The 14,898-nt window shown below is 49.8% G+C and overlaps 8 protein-coding genes across 8 annotated transcripts; 5 read left to right on the top strand and 3 right to left on the bottom strand.

The window, feature by feature from the left end:
• Window positions 1-670: 670 nt before the first annotated feature.
• N7457_002725 (glycoside hydrolase family 28 protein) lies at window positions 671-2,140 on the top strand (the record flags this gene model as incomplete). Its single annotated transcript, XM_057173771.1, has 4 exons — window positions 671-680; window positions 922-1,145; window positions 1,203-1,622; window positions 1,682-2,140. 4 exons carry the CDS (start codon window positions 671-673, stop codon window positions 2,138-2,140), a joined length of 1,113 nt encoding a protein of 370 aa, XP_057033922.1.
• A 430-nt stretch (window positions 2,141-2,570) lies between these two features.
• N7457_002724 (uncharacterized protein) lies at window positions 2,571-3,524 on the top strand (the record flags this gene model as incomplete). The annotated part of the gene is made up of 2 exons (XM_057173770.1): window positions 2,571-2,820; window positions 2,962-3,524. 2 exons carry the CDS (start codon window positions 2,571-2,573, stop codon window positions 3,522-3,524), a joined length of 813 nt encoding a protein of 270 aa, XP_057033921.1.
• A 184-nt stretch (window positions 3,525-3,708) lies between these two features.
• On the bottom strand, window positions 3,709-5,527 carry N7457_002723 (acyl--CoA ligase; the record flags this gene model as incomplete). The annotated part of the gene is made up of 3 exons (XM_057173769.1): window positions 3,709-4,661; window positions 4,719-5,354; window positions 5,428-5,527. The coding sequence occupies 3 exons, from the start codon at window positions 5,525-5,527 to the stop codon at window positions 3,709-3,711; spliced, it is 1,689 nt and encodes a 562-aa protein (XP_057033920.1).
• Window positions 5,528-7,308: 1,781 nt separating this feature from the next.
• On the bottom strand, window positions 7,309-8,299 carry N7457_002722 (40S ribosomal protein uS19; the record flags this gene model as incomplete). The annotated part of the gene is made up of 5 exons (XM_057173768.1): window positions 7,309-7,378; window positions 7,433-7,729; window positions 7,938-7,995; window positions 8,198-8,216; window positions 8,282-8,299. The coding sequence occupies 5 exons, from the start codon at window positions 8,297-8,299 to the stop codon at window positions 7,309-7,311; spliced, it is 462 nt and encodes a 153-aa protein (XP_057033919.1).
• A 689-nt stretch (window positions 8,300-8,988) lies between these two features.
• aspf8 (ribosomal protein P2) lies at window positions 8,989-9,381 on the bottom strand (the record flags this gene model as incomplete). Its single annotated transcript, XM_057173767.1, has 2 exons — window positions 8,989-9,162; window positions 9,223-9,381. The coding sequence occupies 2 exons, from the start codon at window positions 9,379-9,381 to the stop codon at window positions 8,989-8,991; spliced, it is 333 nt and encodes a 110-aa protein (XP_057033918.1).
• A 630-nt stretch (window positions 9,382-10,011) lies between these two features.
• On the top strand, window positions 10,012-11,132 carry N7457_002720 (uncharacterized protein; the record flags this gene model as incomplete). Its single annotated transcript, XM_057173766.1, has 2 exons — window positions 10,012-10,017; window positions 10,074-11,132. The coding sequence occupies 2 exons, from the start codon at window positions 10,012-10,014 to the stop codon at window positions 11,130-11,132; spliced, it is 1,065 nt and encodes a 354-aa protein (XP_057033917.1).
• Window positions 11,133-11,599: 467 nt separating this feature from the next.
• On the top strand, window positions 11,600-12,975 carry N7457_002719 (ATP-dependent (S)-NAD(P)H-hydrate dehydratase; the record flags this gene model as incomplete). The annotated part of the gene is made up of 6 exons (XM_057173765.1): window positions 11,600-11,657; window positions 11,745-11,784; window positions 11,840-11,886; window positions 11,946-11,956; window positions 12,006-12,038; window positions 12,094-12,975. The coding sequence occupies 6 exons, from the start codon at window positions 11,600-11,602 to the stop codon at window positions 12,973-12,975; spliced, it is 1,071 nt and encodes a 356-aa protein (XP_057033916.1).
• Window positions 12,976-14,406: 1,431 nt separating this feature from the next.
• On the top strand, window positions 14,407-14,760 carry N7457_002718 (putative adhesin; the record flags this gene model as incomplete). The annotated part of the gene is made up of 1 exon (XM_057173764.1): window positions 14,407-14,760. The coding sequence occupies one exon, from the start codon at window positions 14,407-14,409 to the stop codon at window positions 14,758-14,760; it is 354 nt and encodes a 117-aa protein (XP_057033915.1).
• Between the last annotated feature and the right edge of the window lie 138 nt (window positions 14,761-14,898).

Genomic DNA, 14,898 nt, shown 5'->3' with positions numbered 1-14,898 from the left:
AACTTGGCCAAAATTAGGCTCGAGTGCTTTACTGCACCTGAAATTGACCTCATCTACATGACCCGGAAGAGAAAAGAACCAAGTCAGGGCCAGCTGTCATGAATAGCAATGCCATCAAGCTATCTACGACCGCCAAGCTCTCGGGGCCCGTCAGGATTGCTTCGACGAAGTGGAAAATCATTGGCATCAATCGGATTTCCTCTTTGTAACTTTGTTTTCTCCAGACATCAATCAAAAGGAATCGAAACACAAGTGGGTACACATTGCTTCCAACGTAATTCGCCTACTATGTCTACTGAGTTTCCTCAATAGAACGTTCCGTTCTGATGAACAGACATGAAACACAAGCTCAATGGAGCTCCACATGGCGTTTCGCGTGTGGATTTCGATCTGCAGGCGCTCTCACTTTCGGGCTTCGTCTGAGACAGGCCCAAATTAACTCCACCGGAGTCAGTTTACCCGATGATATGCCGATGGCTAGAACGTTGAGTAGGAAGACGACGATATTTTGCCGTGGCCGTTTCAGGACTCTAGGCTGTGGGTAATGTTTTGGAGAAATGTCATTTCAAGGTAAACCCTAAAGAGATTAGACCGGTGGAGTATTCAAAAGATATCAGGGATTTCGGGACCTATTTTCACTCCAATGGTATCCTGACTACGAATCGTGACTATGAACAGGGGTCAGCATCATTGTATACGGTGATAGTCCCGTTTTGTAGTGATTCTAGCGCAGCCACTAACAATATCATGGCTTTGCACCTTGAAGACCAAGGATTTAAGTATCAAGGCCAAGACCATGGAAGAGCTTGTTCAAGCCGCTCCCTTCTTTCTTTTTCTCTTACTTTCGTATTATAATCAGTTGGGCTAGTCCCAAAGCCGTACACTCTTTACTTTTCTGTTGATCGGACATTCCCTACAAAGTGCGTTCATCTTTCATTGCCATACTGGCCCTTGCCGCTGCGGTGTCCGCTGCCCCAGCTCCTTCTCGTGCCTCAGAGCTAGTTGGGCGTGCCTCGACATGTACTTTCACCTCAGCCGCCAGCGCCAAAGCCAGCAAGAAATCCTGCTCCACCATTGTGTTGGACAACATCGAGGTTCCCGCCGGCGAGACCCTCGATCTTTCCGGTCTGAAGGATGGCACCAAGGTAGAGATGCCCATTGTTCACTTGCCAAGATCTAGAGATCTGACATCCACTATGTAGGTCATCTTCAAGGGCGAGACTACCTTCGGATATGAAGAGTGGAAGGGTCCTCTCATCCGCTTCTCTGGTTCAAATATTGAAGTCACTGGCGAAAAAGGCCATGTCATCAATGGCGGTGGAGCCAGCTGGTGGGACACCAAGGGTACTAATGGCGGAAAGACCAAGCCCAAATTCTTCTACGCCCATTCTCTGGACGACTCGACCATCACTGGCCTGAACGTGAAGAACACCCCCGTTCAGGCCTTCAGCGTGCAGGCCGACAACCTCGTTCTCGATAGCATCACTATCGACAACTCAGACGGAGATGACAACGGCGGCCACAACACCGACGCCTTCGATGTTGGCGAAAGTACCTACATCACCATCAGCAACGCCAACGTGAAGAACCAGGACGACTGTCTAGCCGTCAACTCAGGCGAGGTAAGCCCTATTATCATTCCTATACCCTGAGCAATATTCATCAACTAACATACCTTCAGAACATCGTCTTCACCGGCGGCTACTGTTCCGGCGGCCACGGCCTCTCCATCGGCTCCGTCGGTGGTCGCGATAACAATGTCGTGAGAAACGTGACCATCACCGACTCGACCGTGACCAACTCCGCCAACGGCGTTCGTATCAAGACCATCTACAAGGCCACTGGTGAAGTATCAGACGTGACTTTCTCCAACATCGAGCTTTCCAATATTTCCTCCTACGGTATCGTTATTGAGCAGGACTATGAGAATGGCAGCCCCACTGGTACCCCGACCACTGGTGTGCCTATCACCGGTCTGACGGTCGAGAAGGTCACTGGTACTGTTAAGAGCGGTCCTACTGACGTGTACATTCTCTGTGGTGACGGTAGCTGCTCTGACTGGACTTGGACTGGGAACGATGTTACTGGTGGTAAGACTAGCAGCAAGTGCACGAATGTGCCTTCTGGGGCTTCTTGCTAGATTGACCATCAATTGGTGATGGCTGAACAATATGAGATCGAACCAGCAGCAGGCAGACTTTCTCCGGGGCTCATACACCTAGATGGCATGGAGATGGCGGGCCAAAGTATGTTGCTAGTCGTAATAGTTGCTTGGATGTGAATCTTTTGACTATAGAATATCAGCCAGCTTTGAATGCGTTGGTATGGATTGCTTGTCAACATTAACCATATAAACCGGCAATCATGAAACACAAAACTAGCACCATTGCAGCTCATATCAAGATTTGCTGTCAATCTCAGTCCATTGAAACCCCATGAGCTCGATGTATTTGACAATTAGAAATCAACGCCAAGCTATCCGATGACGCAACATCAATCACTCTATGCAACAACATAAATCCCAACTTCTGGGCATCTTATTCTCCTAAATTACATCCAAAAGCATCAAAATGCACGTCCTTCTACTCGGCGGCCACGGCAAAGTCGCCCTCCATCTAACACCGCTCCTCCTCAACCGAGCCTGGAACGTCACCAGCGTGATTCGCAACCCGGAACACGAAAACGAGATCCTAGAGCTAGGCAAAGGTCTCCGGGGCAACTTGAACGTGCTAGTCTCAAGTCTCGACGAAGTAAAGAGTGTCTCCGACGCCGAAAAAATCCTCCACGCCGTTTCACCAGACTATGTCGTCTGGTCGGCCGGTAAGTTATTTTGCCCCTCACCCCGCACCCAGGGAACGAACACCCCAACACGTCATATCCAAAACCGAAATCAAAAACAAAACAACATGTCCAAATTGGGCTCTAACAACACAGACTTCAACTGTAACTAACACCCCACAGGCGCCGGCGGCAAAGGCGGTCCAGCCCGCACAATCGCCATCGACCAAGAAGCCGCAAAGCACTTCATAACCGCATCCTTCGCCGCACCAGGTGTGAGCAAATTCCTCATGGTATCCTACCTTGGCAGCCGGAAGAAGCAGCCGAGCTGGATGCCTGATGATCAGTGGGCTGGGGTGGTCAAGACGAACACGGAGATACTGCCAACGTACGCGCAAGCCAAGCAGGAAGCCGACGAGTATATGACGGCGCTTGCGGCGAAGCGCAAGCTTGATGGAGGTCGTCCGTTCCAGGCTATTAACCTGCGGCCTGGGATTTTGACTGAGCAGCCTGCGACGCGGAAGGTGGAGTTGGGGATTACGGGTAAGGGTCGGGGCAGTGTGACGAGGGAGGACGTGGCTATTGTGGCGGATAAGTTACTTGCTCGGGCTGATACGGAAGGATGGATTGATCTTGTTAATGGGGAGGAGGGGGTCGAGGAGGCTGTTGAGCGGGTTGCGAGGGAGAAGGTTGATGCTGTTGTTGGGGAGGATGTTGAGGGGATGGTGAAGAGGTTCTTTCCTTGAAGATTCGTTGATTGCAGGACCGAAGCTATAGGCTCTGGAATTTTATTGTGGATAAGACTCGATCTAGGATACATGTACATTTTAGATCAAGCAGAGTATATCGTCTGCAATGAAAGCGAAAGTGAATATGAATCCATGTAGGAATGGTTCTAAAGTTTATATTGCTTGTTTATCCGAGAATGATCTATAGCTTGGCTTTGGGGGCCTCGGCCGCTCCCTTGAACTTCTGCTTCAGCAGGCGACGCAAAATCTTCCCACTGGGGTTCTTGGGGATCGCATCAACGAACTGGACACCACCACGCAGACGCTTGTGGCTGGCCACCTTGCTATCCAGCCACTTGATGATGTTTGCTGCCTCCTCTTTCTCACTGACACCCGAAGACTTGCTCTTTGCACTGCGGACGACGCAAGCCATAGGAACTTCTGAGCCGTGTGTTTCACTCTCAATACCAACAACAGCAACATCATCGATAGCAGCGTTGTCAACCAAGTATCCTTCCAATTCGGCAGGAGGCACTTGGAAGCCCTTGTACTTGATAAGCTCCTTCACACGATCGGTAATGAAGAAATTTCCCTTGGCATCCTGGTAACCAACGTCACCAGTCTGGAACCAGCCGTCCTCAGACAAACACTCCTTGGTAGCCTCTGGGTTCTGGTGGTAACCCAGGAAAATATTGGGTCCTTTCATATACAATTCTCCGACCTCGCCAACAGCAACCTCTTTAGGTTGTGATCCATCCTCCGGCATGGTCATATACTTGGCTTCCATGTTAGGCATCAAGCGACCAACAGAGCCAATGGCCTCGCGCCAGTCCTCCCATCGCTGAGTGTGGGTAGTTGGGCTGGTCTCGCTAAGTCCATAGCCCTGCTTGATGCCAACCTTGATGCGCGAGTAGACTGCCTCGACCAACTCCTGAGTGAGCGGTGCGGCACCGGAGTTCATCATACGCAGACTTGAAAGATCGTACTTGTCGACCACGGGGTGTTTGCTCAGCAAGAGCACCACAGGAGGGACGATGTAACTGAATGTGCAACGGTAGTGTTGTACATGCGAGCACCATTTTTCAATGTCGAACTTCGACATGACGATCAAGTGATAGCCCTTATAGGTGGCCTGGGTAATTAAACAGGTCAGACCTAATAGCAACATGGTTAGTATCCTGTTTATCTCATTTCCTAGGCTTTGACTCATACCATAGATGTGATAGAACGGCAAAAACGCCAGGACTCGATCACCCTTGCCATCGTGACCACTATTCCAACTCAACATACCACCTTCACCAGTGACTTGTTGCATAATATTGGCAACGATATTCCGATGCGAGAGCATAACACCCTTCGGCACACCCGTCGTCCCAGACGAATAAACCAAAAAGGCCAAGTCTTTCGCCGGGTTGATCTTCTGCTTGCGGTAGCGGGTAGCGCCAGAAATATTGCGGATAGAAGTGAAGTGCTTGATTCGCGCGTCAGGGTCGCGCTCATCCCCAATCAAAATGATTCGGTCTTCGTCGATGCCGACCTTCTTCGCAGCTTCTTTCGCAACAGATAGCGCTGAGACTTGCGTTACAATTCCCTTAGCACCGGAGTTCTTGAGCTGGAAGGCTAGCTCTTCAGCTGTGTAACCAGGGTTGGCAGGCGAGACAATTCCGCCAGCCCAGAGAGTACCCCACATCACCACAGGAGTGTCAATGCTGTTCGGTGTGAAGAGGGCCAGTACATCGCCCTTCCGCCAATCCCAGAGGGCTTTCAGGCCCTTGCCAAAATCCAACGAGGCATCTCGCAGTGCTTTGTATGTGTAATGGCGCTGGGTATCAGCATCTTGGTAAAGGACTGGGTGGAGTTAGCAGGAATCAAATCGCAGGGCAATTCGCAATTACTGCGGTTCTCATTGGATAATACTTACTCTTGTCATCTGGGTAAGCCCTGTCCGTGCGTTCAAACAGAAAGGTCCAAAGGTCCACTTCTGGAATGGGGGCATCGGGGTAGTTGGATGCGACGGGCATAATTGTGGGGAAAGAAAGCTCGACGATCTGGGGACTGCAATGGAGGCTCAAAAAGAATGAGTTTTCGGCTGGGAGATACCGAATACCCGTTCACTGTCAGATGAAAGAGAAAGGAGAAGTTTCACGAATAACCGAGTACTTAAACAGTTACCTTTCTCCGCAGTTTCGGTTCACGGTTTGCCTCGGCGCACTCGGCTCATTGCTATAGGGCCCAATACCCGAAGGCCCACTCCGCCAATTTGATACGAGCTCCTTATGTCTTGGCCCGCACTTAAAGCTGGGGTACCTGGTTCCTGTATGAAACCCCATCGCAACAAGTCTCGGTTTTTTGTGCCATCGCCGGGTTCTCATGCAACAAACCTGTTGATTTTGACGTCTGGAGATTCTGGGGATTCTATGACACTCTGGATGGTGAGGATCCCAAGTATCACTGGTTGGTTTGGGCCTATGGAAAGGAGATACGTCGATTCGGAGTTAAGAACTGCAGTGTCGGGTGATATCTTTTATCCAATCCTCCGATCCCCTGCTAGGTGATGGCGGGAGTACATAGTTCCTTGCACCACACCTCGAGGTCAGGATTCGGCCCCATACACCGTTGAACGGTGGGAGGCCGGTAAGCAATTGCTCACCTAGAATGTCTCAAAACATCAAGTGCCCAGACTTCAGGGCCGCTTTAGAACGCAAAGTTGATGAGATGGGGTGAAGTGTCAAAGATCCAGTAAATCGCTGCAGTATTGCGGAGCAACAGCTGCGAAATGAAGTTAATCATACAACATGGCCTGGGGTTATATCTAACTTCACGACTCGAGAGTTAAGCAATCGCTTGGTATAAACCAAAAGCTCCAGTAGTAGGACAATTCATGGAATTTATGTATGCTCTACGGGCAAATCTTCATAATCCCAACCCTATGACCAGCAGAAAGAGATTGATCGTCATTGGACACTTAACAGGCACTTTGCTGGTATTAAGTTTTATCGTGGTCTACAAAAAGGCAAAGTAGCAGCGATTTATAGTCTATGTATATTCTTCGCTGGTTTGGGACCTGGAAGGTTCGGGGTATTAAAGACTGGTTGAAGGCAGATATATCTACGGAGTACTCCGTACAATGACCGACTTATGCTCGAAGTATATATAAGTGCACTCTAACCGCGCACACAGAGTTGAAACACATACCAAAGCATCGATTCGTTGGAGGGATTGAAATATATATCAGCTATATTGCAGACTTGACATTCAGCCACTCGAAAATCTTGGAACTGGGCACAATTTTAATTACGAGGCGACTTTCTAGTTTGATGTCATATCTAAACACAAGACACAAACCAGCCAATAGATTGGACAGCAATTCCACTTCCCCAGAGTACAGGAAGCGGAGTTTAGTCTGTGGAGCAGTTCAGAGCCATACGAGAAGGTAAAGGCTGAGCTAGAGTAGAAGGATGGGACATCCAGCTTCTAGAAAGCAGCTCATGGTGTTACTGGCTACAACGTATCTGAAATGAAGTTTGTAATGTCGTTAGATTAGACTCCTTCCCTGGTAACACATAGCTATACCAGGGAGCGAGTATCTTTTTTACCTCGCCAGATTCGACGAGGGACTGAATTTAGATCCCAAGATGATTTCATGCCGACAAGATCTTAAATTGAGTTGGAAACAGCTGACCCGCACTGGAAATACATGCTGAAAAAAAGAGCCCAGTTGTAAGTGTTGCTGAATTCCATTTTTGCTTTCCCAGCACCATTTCCTCCACACGCCACTCCGAGGGGAATCGTTTGAAATCGTTTACTTGAGGGGAATGAAACGGGAAGAGTGGGTGGCACCGATACCGGGACGACCGTGCTTGACGGGCTTGCTGGGAGGTTGTTAGTGCTCTGATGTTAAAAACCATGGACCTGGAGATACGTACTAAGAGATAGAGAACTCAGCCAGGTAGTGGCCAACCATCTCGGGCTTGATCTCAACCTGGTTGAACTCCTTACCGGAGTAGATACCGACGACGGAACCGATCATCTCGGGGACGACGATCATGTCACGGAGGTGGGTCTTGACGAGGTCGGGCTTCTCGTTGGGCTTGGCCTCCTGCTTGGCCTTGCGGAGCTTCTTGATGAGACCCATGGGCTTGCGCTTCAGACCGCGGTTGAAGCGTCTGCGGGCACGGGCGTGAACAACATCACGGAGCTGCTCGGAGGAAAGGTCGAGGAGCCTGTTAAAAAGTTTCAGTCAGACTAACGTCCCTCGAAAATTGTGTTCCTGGGTTTCCATTCGCAGCGCAGCACCCAAAAGACAGAAACCATAATGCGCCACGCAACATATATGCTGGTCGTTTTCGTGGGCCTCTCTCGTTTCCGTCTCAAAAGGCACTGGTTGCGAATGGATTTCCAAGCGTTCGATGGTTGGCAGTGAAAACGTACTGGTCGAGGTCAATACCGCGGTAAGAAAACTTGCGGAACTGTCTTCTCTTCTTGATCTCTATTCGTCGAAGGTTCAGTCAGCGTCTGCGATCTCGTTGTAGTGCGTGTCCTCCTGCTTCAAGGCCGATGTCGTTCCTCCCCCAACGTATATCTCTTCCGTCTCCCTCGTCGCAAAGTCGATCAAAATCCTCGTCCTCTCCATTCGTTCGGTTCTCTTATTCATGGGCGATGGGTGGGGATAGGATTGGTTGAAAACGTACCGGCAGCCTCCTCGGCGTTCTAAATAGGAAGTCCATGTTAGTGTATTGCACGGGTTAGGCTGAGGAGCAAAAAAAAAAACTCACGTATTCGATGTCAGCCATTTTTGCAGATATTCCTGTAAGCCGCCTTTCGAACGTGTCTCGAAAAGCGAGGAAGATGGGTTGTCGGAAATTGTCGTGTCGCTCAGCGGTCGGGCTACTAGCACACAGCCTTTGGAGGTGGGCAGCGCTCGTTAAGCGACGGGTAGGTTCCAAGCCCTAGACACTAGTCCGCTTTGGGCAACATGTAATCTATTTTGAACCCTTCGTTTTTGATTTGTAATAACGTTCTCGGTAATCTAGATTCACTCGAACTTGTATGGGGGAGCCTTGAAAGGAGCTTGGACAGGAACTGAAATTCGAGTGTATTACAATTACCAATACCTATATGCGACTTGTATCAGAATCGGAGGTTATTGACAGCCCTGAAGCCCTTATCTCGATATCAAGGAGAATTTGGCTCTACGCTATTGTATTGTTTGAGCGCGGAGCGGGTCCCGGCGATCTTCAGGTTCATATGTATACTACAGGTGTTTATAGATCGTACGTATAGAGAAAAATTGCGATAAAGGCCAGATGAATTGTATTGGCTATGAGCTTTTTCCAGCTCACATGCGAGGTCGCCACTGTATCAAAACAGTCTTAACAAAACACATTTGAGAAGCCAACCGGCGCAGATCTTGCCCGGATTGACGAACCAACCAAACATCTGTTCCCCAGAACCATAATTTTTAGGCATTGGAGAAATGCGCTTAATCGAAGAGACCGAAGCCCATATCCTCATCGGACTCCTCCTCCTTCTCCTCAACCTTCTCCTCAGCGGGAGCAGCGGCACCACCAGCGGCGGCACCACCAGCGGCAGGGGCAGCGGCACCAGCACCGCCGGAGGGAACGGAAGCGAGCTTGGTAGAGCCCTCAGCGATCAGCTGTACGAAGAGTTAGCATACAATTCAGGTCAAATATGTCCATATGCGGGCATTACTAACCTCCTGGAGGTCCTTGCCCTGGAGCTCAGCGATGACCTTCTCGAGACGGTCACCCTCAGCGTCGATACCGACGGAGGAGAGGACGGCCTTGATGTCGGCGGCGGAGGGGGCCTCGTTGCCGGCAAGGGCGAGGAGGAGGTAGGCAGCGAGATACTTCATTTTGAAAGGACTGGACAAAAAATCTTCGTTAGTATCGCAAATTAAAGATTGAATGCGATTGCACTTTTCAAGGTGTAGAATCGACTGGGAGACACGAAAAACAAGGCGCACATACCGTTGGTGATTATTATCTGAACAAGAGAAACAATCGATTTAACCGCGAATTGGGCGGAGACTGCAACGTCGAGTTCTGGTGGAAGAGGTTGGTTGACGAAGGATTAACCGAGCGTCCAAAATCTTAAGAAAAAAGGTGGTGCGAGTGGGTGTGGCTGGTGTCGGCGGGGCTTCTAAGCGAGTGCCTGTGGCGCAAGGTGCTTGCTGACACGTGACCTGATGGTCATCTCCGACTTTGAAGATTGAATGCTGGCCCAGAACCCGTGTCTTCATCCCGCCTATCACTCATTTAGAAAGTACCTAGGCCAAGGCAGGCGTGTCCTCTCCTTGCGCCAGTTCTGTTATATTGGAATAACAGAAAATTCGGAGCGAGCCAAGCCAGAGATCTATTCTCATGGTATTGGGCTCGGAGTCATGAAGTTACTTAGTCGTACCAAATATCGACGGTGAGCGACTTCTTCTTTGTACCACTTCTCAACATTATAATATCCGGGACATTCCTCCTAAAAGTTCAATATGAGCGTACGATCACCTGTTCCCCTCTTCTTTCCAGCTCATTTTAAACTAACATCGAATAGTTTCTTGATTCCGTTCTCTCGTCACTTCAGACGGGAAAGCCTTCCCAACCCCCACTCTCCCAGGCGCCCGCTCCATCTGTGCCCGCGCCAGCTCCTAAAAAAGAGGAACGAAAACCCATCGCTGTGCGGCAGGCGCCCCCAGCCAGTGGGAATGCGGGCGGAGGGATCAAGCGCAAGGCCGAGGACCAGCTGCCTCGGCCACCAAAACCTGAAAGCAAAGTGGCAAACAACTCTGCTGGGATGAAGTCTATATCTGCCACAAAGCCAATGGTCTCATCTGCAGCACCAAGGGCCGTGCCAAAGCCAGCCCCTACCACCAGCTCCAGGCCAGCACTATCCAAGCCCATCCCCAAATCTACCCTGTCTACGGCCACAAAAGTAGCACCTGCACCAAAGGCGCCTATCAAGTCTACCACGCCAGTCGCATCTACGCCCTCCAAGCCGCCACCAAAGGGCTCGTTCGCTGAGATCATGGCGCAGGCAAAGGCCAAGCAAGAAATGGCGCCTGTTGGGGTAGGTATGCTACGACACCAGCCTGTGCCCAAAGAAAGACTCACCAAAGTCGAGCGCAAACGACGCATGATGGAAATGCAGGCCAAAGAAAAAGAAGGGCGTTTGGGAAGGAAGGCTGGAGCTACTGTTGCAGCCAAAAACAAGCCTGCTGCCAGACAGCGCGATTCAGAGGGACCCTCCTACAAAGGGACAGCAAAGCCAACACAGACCTCCGAAACACCTGCCTACCGTGGAACTGCGGGCCTGCCATCCAGCCGCGGTCAAAATGACCGCCGACACCAGTCTCGCAATTCTCGACAGAACGAATATCTCGGAACTGACGAGGAGGATGAGGGTGACTATGGTGCAGGCTACGATGATTACTATTCTGATGCATCGTCCGACATGGAGGCTGGAATGGACGACATGGACCGCGAAGAGGCGGCCGCGTTAAAATTTGCAAAGCAAGAAGACGAAGAAGAGCTGCGACAGGAAATGGCGGCCAAGAAGGAGAAGTTGGAGCGTCAGCGGAAATTGGCTGCTCTTGCGTCCAGGAACAAGCGTTGAAATTACTTTGGACTCTTTGTTCTATCGTCTTTCTTCTTTCTTTTTGCCTCTCTTACAATCCCTCAACCACTTTTCATTGTGATTTCTTTTGTTTTGGGCAGGTTTATTTACTCCGCATTATGAGCGTTCGGGGGTGTCCATAGACAGGGGTGCCTTCATTAAAGCATTGAAGCACCATCCATAGCGGGCGCCATTCCAATACCAACTTGCTTTTTTTTTTTTTCTAAAAGATTCTTTCTGTGTACCTAGGGACTCCGTACATTGATGTACAACATGAAGTGTAGTCCCCTTTTCATCCTGAAGTCATCGGTTGGAATGCATCCTTGTTATGCGGCCCCACTTGGCAGGTGACATCACCCGGCGTTCTCTAAATACTCCAACGTCCAGACAAGAACTCTTCCTTTCAAATTCTACCTACGGAAAGGGTCATCATGGAATCCGTTCATCATGTATCAGTCTCGTCCAAGATGCTCCTCAGCAAGGTGCGCAAAATTGTACCTCCGATGCTGGAAAAGTTCCACAAAGGTTTGTTGATCAGGTTGATTTTGAGTTATCGGCGATACTATGATTTGCAGCCAGGGGGACACCAGCACTAACTAGGTAATGATCTAGGGCAGCTTGGTCGTGTAGCTGTCATTGGGGGCTGCGCTGAGTAGGTTCGCCGTCTACGGAGTTAATGATAACGGATTTCTGCTAAACTGCGTCAGTTACACTGGAGCTCCATACTTCTCAGCCATGGCCTCTGCAAGACTTGGTATGTTTCCCGAGCAGTCCTATCTCTCTTTTACCCGAGTATTGACTTATGAATCACAGGCTGTGATATGGTATGTACGAAAATTGACATGTCTTATTCAAATCGCTAATAATCACCAGAGCCATGTTCTCTGCGAACGATCCGCCGCAACGGTGAGTTTTACCGCACAGCATGGACGAACCGAGTCTAATTATAGGGTTTGCACAGGTCATTAAAGGCTACTCTCCTAATTTGATGGTACATCCATTGCTTCCAAGTAGCGACAGTGTCAGGGATCCCAACTCAATTGATGCGCCGTCACTCGCGGGTCCGATCATCGGGATGCTATCTCGGCTACATGTACTTGTTATTGGGCCTGGCCTCGGCCGCGATGGAGTGACGCTGAAGGTTGTCGCGGAAGTCATTAAAGAAGCTCGATCACAATCGATCCCATTCGTATTGGATGCAGATGGATTGCTGATCGTGGCGGAGAACCCGAGTCTGGTCAAAGGCTACAAGGACTGCATTCTCACACCCAATGTGGTGGAGTTTGGCCGTCTAGCCAAGGCGTTAGGTATCAAGGTAGCCAGCCAGGCGGAGATTGCAGGAAGTGGAACTGGCGACTCAACTAGCAAAGAATCCGATGCCTGCCAGCAGCTATCTCACGCTCTTGGTGGTGTGACAATTCTACAAAAGGGTCCTCATGACGTTATATCAAATGGGGTCACTAGTATCATTGCTGATACCAAAGGTGGCTTGAAACGCAGCGGTGGTCAAGGAGACACTCTGACCGGATCATTGGGGACGTTCCTTGCTTGGCGCGCTGCTTACCATGACAAGCTGTGGGACTCCGGAGAGAAGGAGAATGAGAAGGAGGCACAGAGTAGAGAGGAAGTCCAGGCAGAGCTCAACTCTGAGAACAAGCGCATGTCTCCAGCGACCACTCTGCTGCTGGCCGCTTGGGCAGGAAGTACCATCACACGGGAGTGCTCGCGTCGGGCTTTTGAGGCCAAGGGCCGGAGCATGCAGGCTAGCGATCTGACTGATGAAGTTCATGGAGCATTTTTGAGGCTGATCGGGGAGCCAGATGGATCTAAAACGCATCTCTAATTTCCTCCTTTGAAATGCTATTGGCCGCGAGCCTAAAGATATACGAGCAAAACAGTGCATATATTGAATGCACCGGAGCAATATGTATCCCCGCGAATTTAAGCCTGCAGCTTAATATAAGCTCATATTAATGAAACATGTCGTATCCGGTTCTGTGATACTTCTCATAAGCGGTGTCCACAGCCAACAAAGGAAGAAGGTCTCGAACCCTGCATATACTAGATCTGTACTCCGTACGGAGTATGGAGTATTCGGGAATCGTGATCTAATATTGTAATTCCAACCGCGCTGGTGTGGGCCTATACGGGTGCGCAAAGCATGTTTTGCTCAATCCCAGGGAAAGACATAGTTCATGATAATGACCTCTAATATCAGTAATTAGTTCACAGACATGGTTAAACCCAGTCTGTCAGTCGTAATGCTTGAATATTGGGGCTTACATGGGTCCCGTTTGCCGATTATCAGGATAATATGAGTGCATAGTACCAAGGTATATATCGAGACTCGAGGCTTTATGGAGTAGGGAATGAGCATTTCACACCCCTACTCTTGATGACATACAGAGCGAGAAGAAACGAGAGCAGTAACACAGCCTCTGCCTTAATCCTGAGCAAAAAAAGATTAATCTTCTCATTTTCTCGCTTGTTGTTGCCTGTCTTTAGCCAGGTTCCAAATCATGCATACCGAAGAAGTCATTTGCATAAGCCTCACCACATCAAAGGATATCCAGCTCACACCCATGAAGCTTCAAGCGGTGTGAGACATGAACCTTGGCAAGTCAATTTCTCCGCATTTCTATACATAGACACTGGAGATGTTGGCATCGACATCTAGATGCGGTTAGGGCAACGGTCTAGCTGAGACATGGACGCCTTAGCCTTCAATCAATGCTTCCACGCATCAACAGACCTAGCTTTCCAAAGGTGTGTCTCAAAGAACTGGTATGAGCTCAGAGGTCATCGAAGTTACCTGGGCCGACAGGGATTGGTGGTGTTTTGAAGCCTCTTTCCGGATCTCGTATTCACGACTCGTCCAAGCCCGACCTAGCTTGGTTCATCCTATCCCATCATACGACATACTTGGGAGAGTTTATCGACATGATTGATAGGAGGCAACCTATCAATATTCCCAATGGTACCGTATATGATATGCTTAGCCTTGCAGAAACATTGCTTCTATACTAGGCAACCCAAGCTGAAAATCACCTCGTGATACATTGCCGACGGGCTCCGCAGGGAACAGGCGTGCAGCAGAGCCCACATGAGAGGAAAATAGCCCGAGCATCTAAACACGCATAAGACTCTAGCCTTGGAGACGGGTATATAAGATGGCGAATCTCCCAGCACAGGATAACGCCATCACAAACCAATCCACGGTCTCAAGCCACAAGATCTACTTCAAGTCAATACTCAATTTCAACTTTCCCTCAAGATGCGTTACTCTATCATCGCCTTGGTTGTTGCCGCCGCTTCCCTGGTGGCCGCCAACCCAGCACCACCTCCCAAGTGCGGCACTTGCAACCCTATCTCAGGCCAGAACAGCTGTGATGTCACAACCTCGTGCATCAACACGGGCAAGACCTTCCACTGCGCCTGCCGTGCTGGCTACAAGGCGTCCTACCGCAACGGGGACATTAAAAGCCAGTTCCGCCTGCCGATGCCGAACTATGAGTTCCTCGTTTTCGTTCCTGAGAACACTGTCTGCAACACTCTCTGTGACAATCCTTATTCTGCCCCTGCCGACCTTTGCAAGGAGGTCAAGCTCCAAAGCAAGTGCACCGTCTAGGATACAAAGGCGGGATCGAATCTGCTTTCCTAGGAGAGAGAAGAGGAAGAGAAGCTTCACAACAAGAGATTTCACAACAACATGAGCATGGAGACAGTGCGATATGTTGGAGGAGACGAAGATGACAGTATTGATGCG

The sequence above is a fragment of the Penicillium paradoxum genome (genome assembly GCF_028828445.1).
Source record: "Penicillium paradoxum strain IBT 22861 chromosome Unknown utg000003l_segment0_segment0, whole genome shotgun sequence".
Lineage (NCBI taxonomy): Eukaryota > Fungi > Ascomycota > Eurotiomycetes > Eurotiales > Aspergillaceae > Penicillium > Penicillium paradoxum.
The sequence above is the reverse complement of the archived record's forward strand: the minus strand, read 5'-3'. Positions and strand labels throughout refer to the sequence as shown.